The sequence below is a fragment of the Chelonoidis abingdonii genome, chromosome 13 (assembly GCF_003597395.2).
Source record: "Chelonoidis abingdonii isolate Lonesome George chromosome 13, CheloAbing_2.0, whole genome shotgun sequence".
NCBI classification, from domain to species: Eukaryota; Metazoa; Chordata; order Testudines; family Testudinidae; genus Chelonoidis; species Chelonoidis abingdonii.
Genome location: NC_133781.1, coordinates 2,524,298 through 2,543,616, shown reverse-complemented (window position 1 = coordinate 2,543,616; position 19,319 = coordinate 2,524,298). Strand labels below are relative to the sequence as shown.

The window sequence follows — 19,319 nt, the reverse complement described above, 5'->3', positions numbered from 1 at the left end:
CTCAAAGTCATGTGTTCTACCCCCTAATCATTTGTTGCCCTCCACTGGACTCTCTCCAATTTTTCACATCCTTTTTGTAGTGTGGGGCCCAAAACTGGACACAGTACTTTCAGATGAGGCCTCACCAATGCCGAATAGAGAGGAACGATAACGTCTCCTACTTATACAGCCCAAAATGCCGTTAGCCTTCTTGGCAACAAGGGCGCACTGTCGACTCATATTCAACTTCTCATCCACTGTAACCCCTAGGTCCTTTTCTGCAGAACTGCTGCCTAGTCATTCAGTCCCTGGTCCGTAGCAGTGCATGGGATTCTTCCATCCTAAGTGCAAGACTCTGCACTTGTCCTTGTTGAACCTCATCAGGTTTCTTTTGGCCCAGTCCTCTAATTTGTCTAGGTCCCTCTGTATCCGATCCCTACTCTCCCATGTATCTACCACTCCTTCCAGTTTAGTGTCATCTACAAACTTGCTGAGGGGGCATCCTCCAGATCATTAATGAAGATATTGAACTAAACTGGCCCCAAGACCGACCCTTGGGGCACTCTGCTTGATACCGGCTGCCAGCTAGACATGGAGTCATTGATCACTACTCATTGAGCCCGACGATCTAAGCAGGTTTCTATCCACCTTATAGTCCATTCATCTAGCCCACACTTCTTTAACTTGCCGGCAAGAATACTGCGCAAGACCGTATCAAAAGCTTTGCTAAAGTCAAGGAATAACACATCCACTGCTTTCCCCTCATCCACAGAGCCAGAATCCTGGCTGGGAGGAGCTGGCGGCCGGAACTCCAGACCGTCAGCTGGCTGAGCCGCTCAGCCCACCACTGGTGTGGGGTTCCGTCCGCCAGCCCCACTCAGTCAGCTGCCCATGTAGGGTTCTGGCTGCCAGCCCCTTGCCAGCCAGGGTCCCGGCCCCGCTAAGCGCACTGCCAGCCTGAATGGATGGAACTCTGGGCTGGCAGCGGGCTGAGCCAGGCGAGCGGACGGAACCCCAGACTGGCAGCCTGCTGAGCCGCTCAACCCGCTTCCGGTCTGGGGTTCTGTATGCCGGCCCTTGCCAGTCGGGATCCCTGCCACCGGCCCCGCTCAGCCCGCTGCCAGTCTGGGGTTCTGTCAGGGGCCCCTGTAAATGTAAAATTTATTACTGGCAAGTGAACGCTTAAATTACTGAAGACTTGCCATGCAATTTCTCAAAGGTTGCTGACCTCTGTTATAGGTTCTAATTTCATATATATAGTTATGAGGCTGAAAATATATCCTCATGGCTTAAAATAAGCCCAGGCAAAAACTCTCCAAGAGCAGAGAGGGCGTTCACACCTCATCAGGGCAGGTATGGGGCAAACCCAGCCCAGCCTCACAGGAACAGAGGACACTGGCCTAGGCAGCAACACAAGGATCTGTTGGACTCTTGGTCTATGAGTCTATGAGTCTAAGAGCAACCAGCCAGCCTGTGGTGAGAAAGCATCTAAGTTTGCAAGGGCACTGAAAGTGTTAAGATCAGCTTAGAATGTGTTTTGCTTCCATTTCATTTGACCAAATCTGCTTTGACTTATAATCACTTAAAATTTATCTTTGAAGTTAATATATGTTTATTTTACCTGAAGCAGTGTTTTTGGGTGGAAGTGTGTCAGAGACTCCCCTTGGGATAACAAGCCTGGTACATATCATTTTCTTTGTTAAATTGATGAACTCATATAAGCTTGCAGTGTCCAGCAGGCATAACTGGACACTGCAAGATGGAGGTTTCTAGGGTTGTGTCTGGGACTGGAGATATTGGCTAGTGTCATTCGGTTGCACAATCAAAGGAGCAGTTTATATGCCAGAGACTGTGCACGAACAGCCCAGGACGGGGGGTTCTCACAACAGAGCAGGTAAGGCTGGCTCCCAGAGTCAAGGATTGGAGAGATCTAATAGATCACCAGTCGAGATAACACCAGAGGGGAATGTCACAGTGGGTAACAGGGGAGCAGAGGGTAGAAGGGATGAGGGGAGGAGTGGGCACTAGGGTGCCAAAAGGGAGGACGAGAGAAGGGGCTTGTACAAGATGGGCAGAGGGGGCAAAGGAAGGGGCCGGCACTAGGAAGGCAGATGGGGGGCAGAGGAGGAGTGAAGTGAGGGGCTGGCACCAAAGGACTAGAGGAGGGTGAGGGGTGCAGGTGCTAGGGAGCCACAGGGGTGTGAGGGGAGGGACTGGGGATGGGGGGGGGATAAGGAAGTGGAAGGTGGCAGAGGGAAGGGAGTATGAGGGAAGGGGCAGGCACCAAGGAGCAAGGGGAGGGGTGTGGGATGGGGCAGGCAGCAAGGCAAATGGGGGGTAAGGGAAGGGGCAGTCTTCAGGGGGCAACAATGGGGCAGATCAACACTGTGGAGACACTTTGGGTTTGTCTACACAGCCCACAGCAGTGAGTCTCAGAGCTGGGTGGACAGACTCTGGCTTGTGAGGTTCATGCCACAGCATTAAAAACAGCCATGCAGACATTCAGGCTCAAGCTGGCTTTCATTTAAGATCTCCCATAACATTCTTTGCTGAACCCCCCTCCCCAGGCTTAATTGCATTGTAAGCTCCCTGAAAGAAAACACCACCCATAGCCAAGGGTGATCAGCTCCTATTGTTTAGCCTAAAGAAAACCCTTGAGTCATCAGTTTACCTATAAACAAATGTAGTGTTCTCCCTTGAACCATTGTTGTTTCTCTACAAAACCCCCTACCTATGTTCAAGTAAGGGTTCTGATGCATGGACCCAAACTCTGCATCAGTTCCGACGGGACTCCATCTCCTGGTTGATCATGCTGGGGGCTCTGCCTGTCTCCAGCACTCAGGACCCTGAGCTACCACCATCACCTGGGAACGCCAACCAGTTCAAGCCTCATGGAGTGGGTGAGATCCCTCTCTTTATCTTTTCTTTTCTACCCAGGTATTAACCTTTAATAATGGAACTTATGTTGGTTTAGGCTCCTTGTGTAGTTATCACTATTATTCGATAACTAACTTTTATGGTTAAGTTGGTTGCTTCTCTCTCTCTCTTTGAACTTTAGTCTTTTTGTGTTTTAGCCTCCCTCACTCTATAGCTATGCTTCTTTTACCTGAGCTAAAGATCCCAGCAGCGCCCAAAAATACTGTGGGGTTTGTTCATCAAGTAGGTTACTGCCAGTAGATTTGTGATGTGAGAGTGGGGATAGGGATGTGCTGAACCTGTGACATATAAGGGGGGCAGCTGAAAGTGCTGCTTGGCCCAGCCCAATGAGTACAGGGTCAGCTTGGGAGTGTTGATTGACTCGATCCACTCAGACTTGCTCTGTTAATATGTGTGTGTGTGTTCATCTGACTCTGGGGCTGGAGGAACCCAGCCCTGGGGAATCTAGGTCCTGCAGAGTAGCTCCATTGGGAGGGGACTTGCACAAGGGAGAAGTAGAGCTCCATATGAACACACAAGTGACACAAGCAGTACACTCATAGAATTACAGAACACTCCTCCCCCAGGAGAGTAACCCTAATAAATGTGTACCCCAAAGTGACGGGCACCTCTGGTAACAGGGTGGGCAGGTGAGTGGGAGAGACCAGATTTCCCTGGTGTAGACAAGCAGGGCGATGAGGCCACAGTCCCTGCAGAGCCTGTTTCATTCCTGAGAGCCCTAGGGCTTCTCTCTCCAGAAAGCTGCACTGGATTAATTTAAATTGCTTTAAAAATGATGCAGTGACCCAGGTGGAAATCCCTGTGATGCTCTCCCAGCTTTGTGGATGGGGCTGAGTGGGTTTAGCTTCATGTGAGTCAGGAACTGACTGAAGCTGAACCGAGCTCAGCTGCTGCCAGAGCAAAATACGGGAGTCTGGGCACAAACTGGAACCTGTTTAACCGACCTGCTCCTGGCAACTCCCGTGAACAAGGCAGAGAGGACGGGCTCAGGGGAGATGGGGACTTGTGTCTCCAGGGCTAGGCTGGGGTCATGGTGCTGTTTTCACCCTTCCTTGTGTTGTCCTTGCACAGGGGTGGACCCTAGGGTCTGTTGTTATTGCTCCTCCCTCTGCATTGGGGGTTTATCCCCTTCCCCACCGGCTGTGCCATCTCCCGGGTCTGGGGCACTGGGAACGGTGCCAGGAGGGGATGTAGGGAGCAAATCTCTCCCTGGGGAGGGAGCTGGAGTCACTGACACAAGATCAACTTCAGTTACCTGTGAATCCTTGGGCTCTTCTGAGTCCTGGAACAACCAGCAGAGAGAGAGAGGTGAGAATTCACACAGCAGAATCACCCAGAACAGGGATCAGGTACGTACACGGCCCCCTCCCCACAGCACCTGGCTCTGCACCATCTCACAACAGACCAGGGTTCAACAGGCTCTGACTCCCCCTCATCTTTCTGCCCCACATTCCCTGGCTGGGTTTCTCTCCTGTGCAGATCCCATCACACTCACCCAGCCCAGGGGCTGCTCCATACAGGGAACAGTCTCCCAGCAGCTGTTGTGCCCTGCCCTAGCACAGTGACCAGGATTCTCACCTTTCTCTGCAGCCAGCCCCTCTGGAAGGAAAGAGAGAAAAGCCCATCACTGATGTGGGTCAGTGTCCCCAGACCTAGAAGTCACAGCTCTGTCAGACAATGCCATCAGGACTGTGGGGACTAAGGGCAAGGAGCCAGCTTCCCATAGGCATTTCAGCACCTAACCCTGCGGAGAAGCCTCTGGGATTTTCACAAGTGCCAGAACGGGTGAGGTGCCCAACTCCTATGGACACCAATGGGAGTTAGGTGCCTAACTTACTCTGGGGCTTCTGAAAATCCCACCAGGTGCCTGTTCTGGGGGAGGGATAGCTCAGTGGTTTGAGTATTAGCCTGTTAAACCCAGAGTTCTGAGCTCAATCCTTGAGGGGGGCCACTTAGGGATCTGGGGCAAAAATTGGTCCTACTAGTGAAGGCAGGGGGCTGGACTCAATGACTTTTCAGGGTCCCTTCCAGCTCTATGAGATAGGTATATCTCCATATATTATTAGGAACCTAAATACCTGTGAAAATCTAGCCCAAGGTGCTCAGATACTAGGGCCCAAATGCTCAGCTGGTGTCAATCAGGGAACCTCCACTGACATCCAGGGAGCCAAGATTCTGGCCCTGAGTCTGTGATAACAACTCACATCAATCAGTTATTAATGTTAAACCCATGCAGGATGCATTGGAGGGAGACTCATTGCACAGCATGGGGGTGCAGCCACAGGGATAGTGACAGCAGAGGAGGTACTTCCACTCCATGTTCCTGTTCTCAGCCATTAGCATCTTTATGGGAAATCTTCCCTCTGCTCAGAACAGTTTCCCTGAGCTTGGAAATCCACCAGAGTCTCCCCAGGAGGAGTCACTGGGGTTTCTCAGCAAACTCAGCTTGGCCATTTCATGCCTTTTTGGGTTGCATTTCTCTGAAGGCTGATGTGACTGTGTTTAACTGACCAGCACAAATACCCTTAGATAGTGAACTCCCAGCTCCAGAACAGACACAATCACAGCCCAGCTCTGCGGCTCCACATTCAACCCCGCAACTCCCAATGCAGAATTCCAGATCCGAATTCCAGAACTGGAGCATCGAGCTGCAAATCAGAGAGTGAGCGAAATATATAACAATTGTAAACAACAAATACAGCCAAGATCATCAGCCCCTGCGCTCAGCTGGCCAGGGACAGGGCGGGAGGCAGCACTGGGCACACAAATTAGTGATTATGAATTATCTCCTGATGAGACCCCAGTCTGTACAGCCAGGGAAGCTGGGACCCCAAGGCTCTCCCAAGACCTGGGCCTCTCTGGAGTGGGACACGGGGCTCTGAGTCCAGCTCTGATCCATGGGGAATATGACCACACAGGCACTGACAATAACCCAAACACCAGGTGCTGTCACTTCCAGCAGCCCCAGCTTGCCTTGCGGGAGCCACCCACCTGCCTCAATACAATGAGAGAGAAACCCCCAGCAACGTCCCTTACCCAGGAATCCTGTCACAGCCTCCTGGAGACTGTTTTCTCAAAGGAAATCCTGGATTCTCTTTGCCAGCTCAGAGGACTCAGGTGCTGGATGTGGAGACATTGCCTTCTCACCCCTGTAGAGACACGAGTACCTTTATTCCTCTCCCTCCTTGGCTCTAAGTTCCCACTCCCCACAAAGTCAAAAAGGGGAGTGGGTGGAGTTGGGCCACAGGCAGAGCTAACAGGGCCATGTCCTTTGCTACCTAGGGAATTTAGTGCCTGCACAATCTGCCAAGGCCCAGCCCTCGGGACTGGTGGCCTCTCTCCATCCAGAGAGAAAACACAGCATGGGCAGTGCCAGCCCCAGGTCCCCTCACATCCAGCCCAGCCCATGTGCCCCACCAGTTCCCAGAGGGGCTCCCAGGGCTGAGAGAGGGGCCCATTCTCCAGACTCAGCCACTCCTCAGCTTCTCCTCTCAGCCTCCAAAGGACCTGGTCACTTCCCATGGGGTGAGGGGTTCTGGAATATGAACACTGCCCCACTAGGACCTGGCCTGGATGCTCAGGTCTTTCCCCACAGGCCCCCCCACACATGGGACAGGCTTTGGGCCATGACAGAGCGGGGGCCAGGTCCCAGATGGGCCCTTGTAGTGACCGAATCCCAGCCTCATTAATGATCTCCTGAGCCAGCTTGGCCCCCAGGGAGGGCTCTCCAGCCCAGAGCTGAGGGACAATCCCCTCCCCAGGGTGGGTCACATAGCCACAGCTGCAGCAGCCCCAAGGCAATGGGGATGGAGGGAAGCTGGATCCAGAGGGTGAGACTGTCCCACAGTTGGGTAGCTGGGGACTGGGTCTATAGCCTGCTTTCCGAGTCTTTTCCCAGCACGACGGGGCGTGGGGACAGACAGAGCCCAGACATACCTGCTCATGGCGCTTCTGACACCCTAGAGAGGATGGAGAGACAGAGCAGAGAGTCAGGGCCCATGGCCCTGGCCGGCCCCCTGACCCAGATGGGTCACTCCGCTCTCCCAGCCCCACATGCTGCTCCCCCTAGGCGGATGGAGGCACTAAAGGCCTGTGTTAGTGGGAGCAGAGCCTCTTTCACATCAGCTCTGCAGGGACGGCCAGGCCCCCTGCCCTGAGCCCCGGGGCTGTAACAGCCTTTCACCAGCTTCCTCCTGCCTCCCTGATGGCCCAAACTCATATCTCCTTGCATCCCCTGGCCCCGCAGACACCCCAGGCTGTGCTCTCTGCACTGAGTTACCCTGTGACCTCTGAATGACTCAGGGGCCGTCCTCTCCCTGCACTGGGCTCTGGGTGCATCTGACACCGTCTCACCTGCAGCAGTTCAGGCACTGACTGCTGACACTTCCCCTCCAGCTCCATGATCAGGGTGCTGAGCTGGGAAATCTCCTTACACAGGTGGGTGGCATTTTCCTCCCTCCTCCTCCCAATCTCCTTGTCCAGCTCTCCCAGCTGGGCCAGCAGGAGGCACTCTTGTTCAGCCAGGAACTGGTGCAGCCACTTGCACTTGGACACCACCAGCTGCCTCTCTACTTCCGTCTGCCTCTGGGGTGCACAGAGAGACACAAGGACATGGGGAAAACGGGGGTCATGAGAAATGGCACAAAGTCTTGTCAGGCTCCACAGTGTGTTTCATTTCACTTCTTTGCCAGTAGAACTGTGTCTGCACTGGGGTTTTTGCTACTATAAAAATGTCACCAGAAAAATCACCCCCCGTCCCCCATTACTGTACCAGCAACAGATTTACGGGTAGACCAGGCCTTGGCAAATGGTGCTGCCTAAACCACTCAGTGGCATCACTGGAACATCTGACACTCAAACCCTGGGATCTGCACAAATCTGCGCCTGCTTCACCCTGTCCCCTGCAACATCTGTGCATGTTCAGCAGTTTTTCAGTCCTCTCCCCCTCACCCCAGTGCCGAGGAGGCAGAGCCAGAAGCTGCTCCCAGCTACCCTGGTGTGACCCCGTTGATTCCAGTGGGAATTAACACCAGGGGCACAGAGGAGTTTGACCCTGATCCCAATGACTTCAGTGGGGTCATTCCTGATTTACACCAGGTACCCGAGAGCAGAGTCTTCCCCGCACTGTTTAAAATGACCCTGAACTGTCTCACTGCATCGACCCTGGAAACCTTTTAACCTTCTGAATGTCCTAGACCCCAACCAGCGCAAAGACCCCTTGCTGCTGTCGCTGACACCACTGTGCAAACCCGCTGGGCAGGGCACCTACCAGGAACCTCTCACTCTCCTTGTCCCAGTCGGATTTCAGTCCCAGGAGCTCTTCTCTCTCCTCTCACAGACGCTGCAGGCGGCTCAGGATTTGCTCCTGCAAACACAGACAATGGCTCTGGGGGCTGATTTGGGGTCACTGGTTTGTGCCCAGCGATAACATCATCACTGAGCAGAGTCAGACTGCGGGAACAGGTCCCCCTTCTCCAACCCACTGAAAAAGTGACCCCTGCTCCAGGGTAACTCCATAGGCAAAGCTGCTGGGCCTGACCCAGTCCCTTCCCAGCACTATCAGCTCCAGGATTGTGGCTGTGCCCTGTTATCAGGCAGTTTCCTGGTTCTAATCCAGGGCAGGTCAGACACACCCCAGTTCCAGACATGGCAATTACTATTCCCCACCCTATGCTCCTGGGCAGCCTCCTCGATGGGAACCACTGTGTGAACACGGTGAGCCCGGGACTCTCTGCAGATCATGCAGATGAGGGTTTGATCGTCCACGCAGAAGAGTTTCAGAGCCTCCTGGTGCCTCTCACACACTCGCTGCCCCTCGGGCTCTGTCACCGCCTGGAGCCTCAGGCGTTTCACTAGCTCCACCACATTCCCCAGCTGCCTGTTGGGCCACAGGTTTCTCTGCTGGGAGGTTTCTCTGCACTGGGGGCAGGAGAAGTTTGGCTCCGACTCTCCCCAGGACTGGCTGATGCAGGCCCAGCAGAAGTTGTGCCCACACTCAATAGTCACTGGGTCTGTGAAATACTCTAGGCAGATGGAACAAGTCACTTTGTCCTGGAAGCTCCCAGCCAAGCCCCCGGCAGCCATGGCCCGTCTGAACTGGGAACCAGCCTCTGTGGGTTAGTTTCACTTTCCTGAGCTCAGAAGAGTCTGTCTGGCTGGAGCTGGGGCGATTCCTTCCTTCTGTTCCCAGCAGGCCCTGTGCTGAGCTACAGTGAGCCACCCCTAGTGCCACAGCCTGGGGGCCAGGGGAGACAGAGCCAGGGATAGAGAAGGGTTAACACCAGCTCTTCCCACAGACAATCTGTGCAGAGTCTGGGGCTAGCTCCTCCCAGCCTCAGAAGGTCCCTGTCACAGTGAAGCCAGCAGCTGAGGCTGGGATCGAGGGGAAGGGGCTGGGCCATTGTGGCTAGTGCTGGGAGAAGGGGAGAGGCTGCAGTAAGAAGGATAAAGAATTGGAGGAGGGGTGGGGGATAAGAAATCCTGTGGTTCCTGGATCTGAGTTACTGATAAAGTCTGGTACAAAATGCAGCTCCATTGTGAGCTGGGATCCCAGGCTGAGCTGCTGCTCCTCGGTGGGGTCTGTGCTGGGCAGAGACTTTCATTAGCTCCCCTCTGTGCATAGCCAAAGGGGGACTTTTTCCAATGGCTGAAACTAGCCCCCATGGGCAGTCCTGGGATCTGCAGACACCAGCTTCTGAGCTGAAGATGCCAGAGTTGAGAGAGACTTGGAGGAAAGTGGTGGGAATGGTCAGGGAAATGACTGTGCACAAACCAGGTTTACACTACAAAGTTAAGTTGAGGTAAGTTGCCCTGTATTGAGCTATGTATGTGTGTGTCTGCACTGCAGTCTCTCTGGGGCTGACGCATGCACCCTGCCAGGCGATGCAGTAAAGCCACCTCCCTGACTGGCGCAGAGCTGTGGTTGATCTACTTTGGTTGGCACAGTGCGAGTGTAGGCACTGCATCACCTGTGTGAACCCCAACAGTTCTCCAGCCACTACTCCATGGTGCCCCAATCCCTGCAATAGTTACCGCTCTGCTCACAAATGTAAACTCCCCTGCTCAAAGGTCACAGAGACCAGAAGCCTAGCTTCCCCTGAAACCCTCCCACTATGGTTTTGAAATGCCTTTTCCTGGCTGCCCACTTTGGCCAGCTAACCTTGGCTCACCTCTGTTGTTTGCATCCAACCGAGAGGTGATCATGACAGTGGGGGCCAAGTCAGATCAGTGAGTAACATTTTGGCTTGGTGCATGGGGCTGCAGCGCCACTCACTCAAATTTGGCCTGGCCGCCCTCATTCGTCCTGTCGTGATGGAAGGGCAGCTGGGCCCAAACTGAGGGTATGTCTACACTACAAGATTATACCGATTTTACAGAAACCAGTTTTTTAAAACAGATTGTATAAAGTCGAGTGCACACGGCCACACTAAGCACATTAATTCGGCAGTGTAAGTCCATGTACTCAGGCTAGTGTCAATTTCCTGAGAGTTGCACTGTGGGTAGTTATCCCATAGCTATCCCATAGTTCCCACAGTCTCCCCCTCCCCTTGGAATTCTGGGTTGAGATCCCAGTGCCTGATGGGGCAAAAAACATTGTCGCGGGTGGTTCTGGGTACAGCCTCACCCTTCCCTCCGTGAAAGCAGCAGACAACCGTTTCGCCTCTTTTTTCCTGCATGAACTGTGCAAACGCCATAGCATGGCAAGCATGGACCCTGCTGAGCTCAAGACAACAATCATGAACGTTGTAAACACCTCGCACATTCTCGTGCAGTCTATGCTGAACCAGGACCTCCAAAATCAGGAGAGGAAGAGGCGGCTATGGCAGCGCGGCGACGAGAGTGATGAGGACATGGACACAGAATTCTCTCAAACTGCGGGCCTCAGCACTTTGGAGATCCTGCTGGTAATGAGGCAGGTTCTAGCCATTGAATGCCAATTTTGGGCCTGGGAAACAAGCACAGATTGGTGGGACCACGTAGTGTTGCAGGTTTGGGATGATTCCCAGTGGCTGCGAAACTTTCGCATACGTAAGGGCACTTTCATGAAACTTTGTGTCTTGCTTTCCCCTGCCCTGAAACGCCAGAATAGCAAGATGAGAGCAGCCCTCACAGTTGAGAAGCGAGTGGCAAAAGCCCTCTGGAAGCTTGCAATGCCAGACAGCTACTGGTCAGTCGGGAATCAATTTGGAGTGGGCAAATCTACTGTGGGGGCTGACGAGCCTCCCCCACGCGTTCTTACACGTCTGGGAGAAGATGTGGAACATGGTGCGGGGGAGGGTGGTTATATAGAGGCTTTCAGCAGCTCTCTGTGATCCTGCTGCCATTCCTGAAGCTCCACCAGACGCTGGAGCATGTCAGTTTGATCACGCAACAGCCCCAGAGTTGCGTCCAGCACCTGATCTTCCTGCTGCCACCTCTCATCTCGAGCATCCCTCTTGTCCTCACGTTCACTGGATCTTTCCTGTAATTTGGATACCATGTTTTCCACTCATTCAGAGAGCTCTTTCATTGCGGGTCACTTCCATGATTTCCGAGAACATTCGTCTCGCGTCTTTTTTTCCGCCGCCTTATCTGAGATAGCCTTTGGGACGGAGTAGGGAGGCTTGAAAAATTTGCAGTAGCATGAGGGAGGGAAAAAAAGGGAGAGAAGTATTTAAAAGATACGGTTTTACAGAACAATGGTCATACTCTTCACGTGAACAACACTATTCACCTTACACAGCACATGTTATTTCACTACAAGGTCGCATTTTTCATCTTAATATTGAGTCCTGCGGCTCCGGTGTAGAGATCATAGATGCAGGTCCGGCAGCAGAATTGTAAGCACTGTCTTTCGCTTCTGCAGCCATCATATACCAGTGCCCTCCTTTCCCAAATAATAAGCAAAAGCCCGTTGAGTGCTGCTTCTTTCTGTTAACGTGCAGCAGCAGAAACCATCCTCCATCCAATTCTCTGGACGATTGCTTTAACCCTCCCCCACCGCGTGGCTGGTATCATGGAAGATCACTGCTAAACATCCCCTTCTCCCCCCACCGCATAGCTGGTAGCAGGGAAGATCCCTGCTAGCCAAACACAAAAAAACTCAGCACCAAATCACCCCACCCTTCCCTGCTTGTACCTGCAAGGAGGGATTTCTTTTAAGCAACAGGCAAACAGCCCAGTAGGAATGGCCATCTCTGTCTCCTTATTAAATTCCTGAATTTCAACCAGGTTACCATGAACGATATCACTCTCCTGAGGATAACACAGTGAGATTAAAGAACGAATGTTGCTGAACGCCAGCAACAACCGGGACCATACGCTGCTAGGCTTTGTCATGCAATGATACCAGATTACTTGCTACATGCATGGCATGGTCAAGTGTCCTACCATGGAGGACGGAATAAGGCTGCCCTGTTCCGAAACCTTCTGCAAGTTTTGAGTACCTCCAGGAGAGCTCATGGAGATGTCCCTGGAGGATTTCCACTCCATCCCTAGACGTTGTAACAGACTTTCCAGTAACTGTATTGGCCGCGAATGCGTCCCAAGTCCTCAGGGCAAATTAATCATTAAAAAATGCTTGCTTTTAAACCATTTTATATTTACAAGGTACACTCACCAGAGGTCCCTTCCACGGCTCATTGTCTGGGATAGTGGCTTGGGAGGGCTGGGAGGGTAATTCCGTCAGGGTGAGAAAAAAGCTCCTGGCTGTTGGGGAGAAACAGAGTGCTGTGTCCTCTGCAAGCTCGTCCTCCCTTCCTCCTCCTCATCTTCCCTATCTGCAGAATCCTCAGCCATGCCAAGATTACCACCCCCACCTTGAATCCACGGACAGGGTGGGGTAGGGGGCGCGACCCCAATCCACGACAGGGTGGGGATATGGGGGCGGCGGACCCCTAGAATTGACATGCACCTCAGCGATTAAGAAGCGGCATAGTTTTTCGGCCCTGCCCAGACCTTCGCGTTTGCTTCTTTGCGTTTTCTGTAGCTTGTCTTGAGCTCCCTTAACTTTCACACGGCACTGTACTTGAGTCCCTGGTGTGGCCTCTCTGCATCATGGCTTGAGATTTCTTCAAATGTTTTTTCATTTTCATCTTTTGAATGGTGTTTGTTTACCACGGACTCTCTCCCCATACATTGGATCAGATCCGTACTTCCCCGTCTGCGTCCAATGCTGGAACTCTTTTTCGTTCTTAGGAGACTGCATTTTATCTGGCTGAGCTCTGCGTGGTCAACTGTGCTGATGAGCTCTCCACGTGGCAACCAGGAAATGAAATTCAAAAGTTCGCAAGGCTTTTCCGTCTACTGCCAGTGCATCCGAGTTTCAGGATTTGCTTTCCGCGAGGTCCAATGCTGCACTCTGGGATTAGCGCTAGAGGCCAAATACCGTCGAATTGTGAAACACACTAACCCTAATCGACATGGCAATACGATTCAGCGGCTACTCCCTCATCAGGAAGGTACAGGAAATCGGTCTTATAAGAGCCCTTTATATCGATATAAAGGGCCCTCGTTGTGTGGATTGGCTGCAGGGTTAATCGCGTTTAATGCTGTAAATTCGGTTTAAACGCTAGGTAGACCAGCTGAGTGGTCTGTAATCCCGTGTGCAGGTCACAATAGCCAGAGTGTGGAGCAGGCTCAGCCCTATGGGACAGAGCTGCCATGCCAGAGTGAGTGTGGGCAAGCTTGTTTTTGCACCTACAGGCCTCCCTTCCCCAGCGCAGGACCCATTCTTCAGCCCTGGACGGATAAAATGAAATAACGGAAATTCCCCACCCACACCCCCCTCCAAAATTTACAATAAAAGAACGTTGATTGTACTGTTTTAATGGATAAGTTGGTTGGGCAGGAAGAGCGGGGAACTGCACCGGTTGAGAGACCCTGACTTAGCTATGCATACACTGGTGCTTTACCGTGCTGCAACTTTCTCGCTAGGAGGTGTGAAAAAAAAACACACCCCTGAGCGCGCAAGTTACAGTGCCTAAAGCCCCGTAGTGTTAATAGGCCCCAGCGCTGGAGCCGCACTCCCATGCTGTAAGCTAATCCCCTGGTGAGGTGCAGTACTGTAGTGATGCGGAGCTCTCTCCCAGCGCTGGCCTGTACCACAACTCACACTTCAAAGTCTGGCGCGAGAGTGCTCTTGCAGAGCGCTTGTGAGTAAGTTCGATTGTAGCCCGGCCTTTAGCCAGCTGGAGTCTGAGTGTTAGGGGTGCAGAGGTCATGGCAGGCCATGCTGATCAGTCAGGGCTTCAGACACTGGAATGGAGCCAGTGCTCTGCACCTCACTGGTTCCGGGGCATCGTGACAGCAGGCAGCTAGGATCTGTTGATTTTCCCAGCACGCGCAGAGTACATGCTCTAGCTCTGCTCCAGAGCTCACTAAGGCGCAGTGGGGCTGCAGTACATGGGCAGTGGCTTCAGGCTAGTGCCAAGCCATTCCCGCTGCGACCACCAGGTTACCTGTGCATGGTCAGCTTGAGGCTGCCATGCCACCACTTGCTATTTACCGATCTAGCTGGAGCAAGCTAGCTTGTGATTTCTATCTGAGCTGGGAATGACACCTTCCAGGCTTGCTGCTTGCTGTGTAGATTGGACGCAGTGAGTATCATAACTCCAGCATGTCTCACAGGAGCGGGATACCCCGTTAAGGCCATCTCTGTCACATCCTCAGCCTCTTTCCCAGCATCTTCCTTGTGTGTCTGGGGCTCTTCCCTTCCTGCTGGCTGCACCCCCTCCCCATCCTACCCTTGGCACAGCAGCCACCCAACCATGCCCTGTGTAGCCTGTAGTTTAATGGTTATTAATGGTATCCCTTTGCAAATTATACAATGGTAGATAGGCTGGGGGCAAAAGGAGGCCTAGTCCCAGAATCAGACACAACAGAATTAACACTGACAAGTTCAGTTGTTGGTGGGAGCCCGTTCGGGTGTACGACAAAGAATGCTCACACTGGGAAGTAAAGAGGAAATATTCACACAACGGAAGACAGAAAGCCTCCAAAAATCACATAGCAGGGATATGTGCCTAGGGATCTTTGTGACCCTCTCTTCTCCTTCCCCTCCATTCCCTCCCCCCCTCCCCCATGCACGTGCTTTATACTCCACCCTTCCTTGGGGAGCTGGGGTAAGAGACAAAGAACAGCCTGTCCCCTGATATGCCACATGATCCAATGGTCAGACCCAAGCCCAAAGGTAGTTGAAGGGTCAGTGATAGAATCTTGCTCCCTAGCTACATGGTACCTGTTCTTATTTCGTAGGCTCTGGGATTATCATGAATGTTCATTCAGATGCCCAGCTCCATGTCCCATATCTAACTTCCTCTCCCCATAATATCAGGTGCCTTTATCCTATAGATAACTTATTAATGTCTTTAGCCTCATTACCATATACAGTACATAAGTATGCTAAAGCACATTTGTGGTTAATATTTGCAACAATTTATCCCAAAATAGCCAGCCTCGAATCTCTGTTTACTGCTCCTGTGGTTGCCTAGTCTTTTATTACCAGGTTCCCTCTTAGCAACGCTATTCCCTGTTCCCCAAAATCTAGGGCAGCTGTTAGGCCATTTTTATTTCTCCTAATCGGTTATAGGCCTTTGCTTCACTTATGTTAAACTGCTTTAAACCATATCTTACAGATACAGGCCTGTAGTGTCCTTGCATATACTAAGTTAAAGAAAATGCTAGGCTAGCTCTATGGCTACACTGCCCTGCACTTGCCACAGCATTTCCAAGCCAGCAGCCTGCACCCTCTGCCTCTGTACCCCACAGGCTGCATCCCCCTTCTGCCTCCAATGGGAGTTACTGTCAGGGACAGAGATTCGTTCAGCCCCAGATAGTACTGCAGAGATTATCAGGGGAGCTGTGTTTTACTCCATCTTGTTACCAGGATAGAAGAAAGGCAGGAGTGTTCAGGCCTGGTCTACACTACACCAAATTAGTCGACGTCAAGACAGCTTACATCAACTTAATTATGTCAGGCCTGTCTACACTGGGGGGATGAAGTTTCGCAACTGGCCATCTACGTGAATCACACAGCTGAGTCGACGTTACGTAGATTCTACTTATACGGTGTCTTCACTGCAATAAGTCACTGGCTGACACTCCCCTGTTGACTCTGGTATGCTTCTCGCTCTGGTGGAGTACCGTTATGGAGAGCACTCGGTCCAATTTATCTTCACAGCCATATACCCGGGATCAGTCACTCCGGATAAGTAGACATGCCTCTAGATAAAACACCTTCGCATAATGCCTACTAACCACATAATAACCTTCACGCTCCATAGAGGCATAGGATTATGTTGGTGGATTTAGGGGTGACACGTGTCTGTGTAGACCTGCCTTCTTGCAGGCTGCTGCTGTTTGATATCACACTCCAGATTTGACAAGAAAGCCAGACAGGGAGCCCAGTTTCCCTGCGGCTCCCCACTCCCACGGAGAGGAGAGCCTTGGCAGCTGCCTCGTCTCTCCCGCAAGAGCCCTGGAGCGGTCGCTGTTGGCTCCGGCGGTAGCTGCATGAGGCTCGAAGCCTGGCCTAACTCATTGTCCCTCTTCAGTCGGTGGGAAGCGTCTTGGTGAGGACGGCACCACTGACAGAAGGAGGGCAGTGTGGGACATCAGCCTCGGCTGGTATTACTTGTACTGTACGAATAATATGTGTGGAAGGAAAGTATAAGGACATTATTTATTGTTCCCATACTATGATTCCAAATGACAATTATGGAGGCGGTAAACTAAATAAAAAGTCTTCTTCACACAGCGGCACAGTGAACTGGACTCCTTGGCTGAGGGTTTGAAGTAGATCCGTGTAAAGCGTTTAAAAGAGAACTGGAGAAATCATGGTGGTTTAGCTATAATGTGTGTTAGCAGGATGGTAAGGACTGGTGTCCCTAGTCTGTTTGTTCAAGTTGTTGGATGTGGTGTATGTGCAGTGTGAGCGTCACTGTGATCATTACCTGTTAGGTTATCCTATGTCTCTTCCATCTTACGGGGCTGCATTGGCCACTGCAACACTACAGGACGGCTGAATGGGACCTTTGGCGAAATGGCCCTTTTCATGTAGACCTTGAATTGTGTGTAGATGCCTCGAGAAAGTGTCGTCGACAATGGCGAGAAGGATTTCTCTGTCAGCACTTAAACGTGACGGCACTGCATAATTGAAATCCCCCCCCATTGGCCTCACATCCAGTTTGAGGAGGTGGTGAAGGTGTTCTGCCCTGGTAACACCGTATTATCCTAGCCATGAACAGGAAATCACCCTCACTCCATTCCTACACCCAGGTCGGCAAGTTGGACTATAAACTTTCATTGGTATAAGCTTGTCGTCAGCGGATATTGGAAATCCAAGCCCTAGTTGTTGGGGCTGTAGTGTGGGAGTAGCGACCGTGTAGCTCAGTCATAGCGTCAGTGTTGAGGGGTCGCTAGTGGTTTGCCACAACATCGCTACTGCTCTCGCAGACGTGGTTGATGAGCAGTGCAGGAATGCTCTACCGTGGGCACAACAGTGTCATGAAGCCGCTTACCAGCGGCACAGCTGCATGGTGTCACCCATTAATTGCTATGTGGGCACTGTTGGCCCATTAAGGGAGCCGAGGGTACGTGTCTACCTTGAGGAGAGAGCAGGCACCAGGATGGAAGGGCGGCCAAGAGGAGGGGGGAGGATGGGCATTGAGGGGACAGATGGGGGCAGCGCGCGCAAGTGGACGCTAGTGTGATCAGAGAAGGGGTGGGAGGGGGCGGAGGGCAATGGGGTGTGTGCAGGAGGGCTGCCAATGAGAGAAGTTGTTGCCTGGACAGAGGGGAAAAGAAGAAGCGGATGGACCATAGGTGGCAGAGGGTCAAGGAGAGGGCGGCGTAGTAGGTAGCAGAGAGGGTGGAGGTGGGAGGGGAGCCAGAGCGGACGATGGAGAGGTGTGAGCCGGAGGGAGAGGGGGGAGCAGGCTCCAGGGGCAATGTGGTAGAGAGCATGGTGTGGACAGCGGACGGATGTGGGACTGAGGAGAGAGGTATAGTGCCTGGGGGAAGACGGTGCGGGAGAGGGGCAGGCATCATGGGAGCAAGACAGAACAAGGGAGGGGTTAGACAGCCAGAGAAAGGGTAGAGGAAGCGGGAGCCACAGGGTGATGATCGGTAGGAGAGGCAGGGTTGGCCGCGGGTAAGAGGGAAGCAATGGCACTGGGGGCGGTCAGAGGCACGGTGAGGGGAAGTGCGGGTGCCAGAGGGGTAACGGGGTGTGGATAGGCCAGGGCCAAGGGGGTTCATGAACCCAGGGTGCTGGTCTTGTTCCCAGCTGCGTAACCGTCACCTGGGAGCGACCCCTTCATTGCATTGCCCAAGCACCCCCCAGCTCAACAACGGAGGCCTCTGGCCTCAAAGGCTCCAAGACTGGCCACCGGCACCAGCAACCCTTCTCTCTCCATGGCTCCCTGCATGAATCCAGCCCAAGACCAGATTCCTACTCCAGTGAGAGAGCTCCATACTTGTGCCCATCAGGGCGTGATACTTCACAGGACTATTTTCAGAGAGAACAGGCAGCCTTTGCAACAACGAACAAGGAACCATTGATTAAGTCACTTGGCCTTACGAGATCCCATAGTCCTAAGTCAGCCCAGACAGGCCAAACTACACCCATATCCAGTGGCCAATGCCAGTTTTTTTTTTTTTTTTTTTTTTTTCTTTTTTTTTCTATTTTTTTTTTGTGCCGAGCTGAAGCTTGATGACTCCTTCCTTGGCCCTGTCTCTCTCACGCTCTCCCTTTTTGTCTCTTCCTCCAGGCTCAGGAGTTCCTTCTCCAGCCACCAGGCTCTTTTATCCCCACCTCAGACCTCTCAGGACCTGGTGGGCGAATGTTGCTCAGCTTCCCTGCTGAAAGTGGGAATATCTCTCTTTATCCTCTCTCGTTTCTCTGGGTCATTGGCTGCTATGTCAGTGCCCTGGTAATCGGATTCCCATTGAGAGGGGGTTGCACTTCAGCCACCCTATTTCCAATGAGCCCATTCCCACTCAGGACAGCCTAGACCAGTCTTGTTCTCAATCTTTACATACCAGGGATCGCTTGTGCCTCCCTAAAACTGTCCAGGGAATTCTCAGGCACCGGCGCTATCCACAGACGGCGTCATGGTTTTGGGGCAATTACAGTATCTATGTCTCTCACCTGCCTCTGATGGAGAGAGAGGGGGTGGCGGGGGGCGCCCAATCACGTGGGAGGGCGGGTCATCCTTTGTCATTCCACTCTGTAACAATGCAAACATTGGGGAAACTGAGCATACACAAACACAAGGATCATAGGAAATATTACAGAAAATATTCTCACTACTTGCGACGATCTAGCTACAGAAAATCTATTTCCTTTGAACCACGGCACGGCAAGGCAGATTTTTTTTAAGCGCCCCCCCCCCACCCAGTTTTTTTTTTCACCCAAAGGGCCT

The 19,319-nt window shown here is 52.5% G+C and overlaps 2 protein-coding genes across 2 annotated transcripts in view; one reads left to right on the top strand and one right to left on the bottom strand.

Moving 5' to 3' along the window:
• The window catches only part of LOC116830422 (E3 ubiquitin-protein ligase TRIM39-like), an 11,599-nt gene extending 2,599 nt beyond the window's left edge, over window positions 1-9,000 (bottom strand). The window contains 4 exon segments of the mRNA XM_075072058.1: window positions 6,853-6,875; window positions 7,270-7,500; window positions 8,186-8,281; window positions 8,584-9,000. Of these exon segments, the coding sequence (XP_074928159.1) occupies window positions 6,853-6,875; window positions 7,270-7,500; window positions 8,186-8,281; window positions 8,584-9,000 (767 nt within the window).
• Window positions 1-19,319, top strand: part of LOC116824950 (uncharacterized) — a 954,865-nt gene that overhangs the window by 94,015 nt on the left and 841,531 nt on the right. The window lies entirely within an intron of this gene.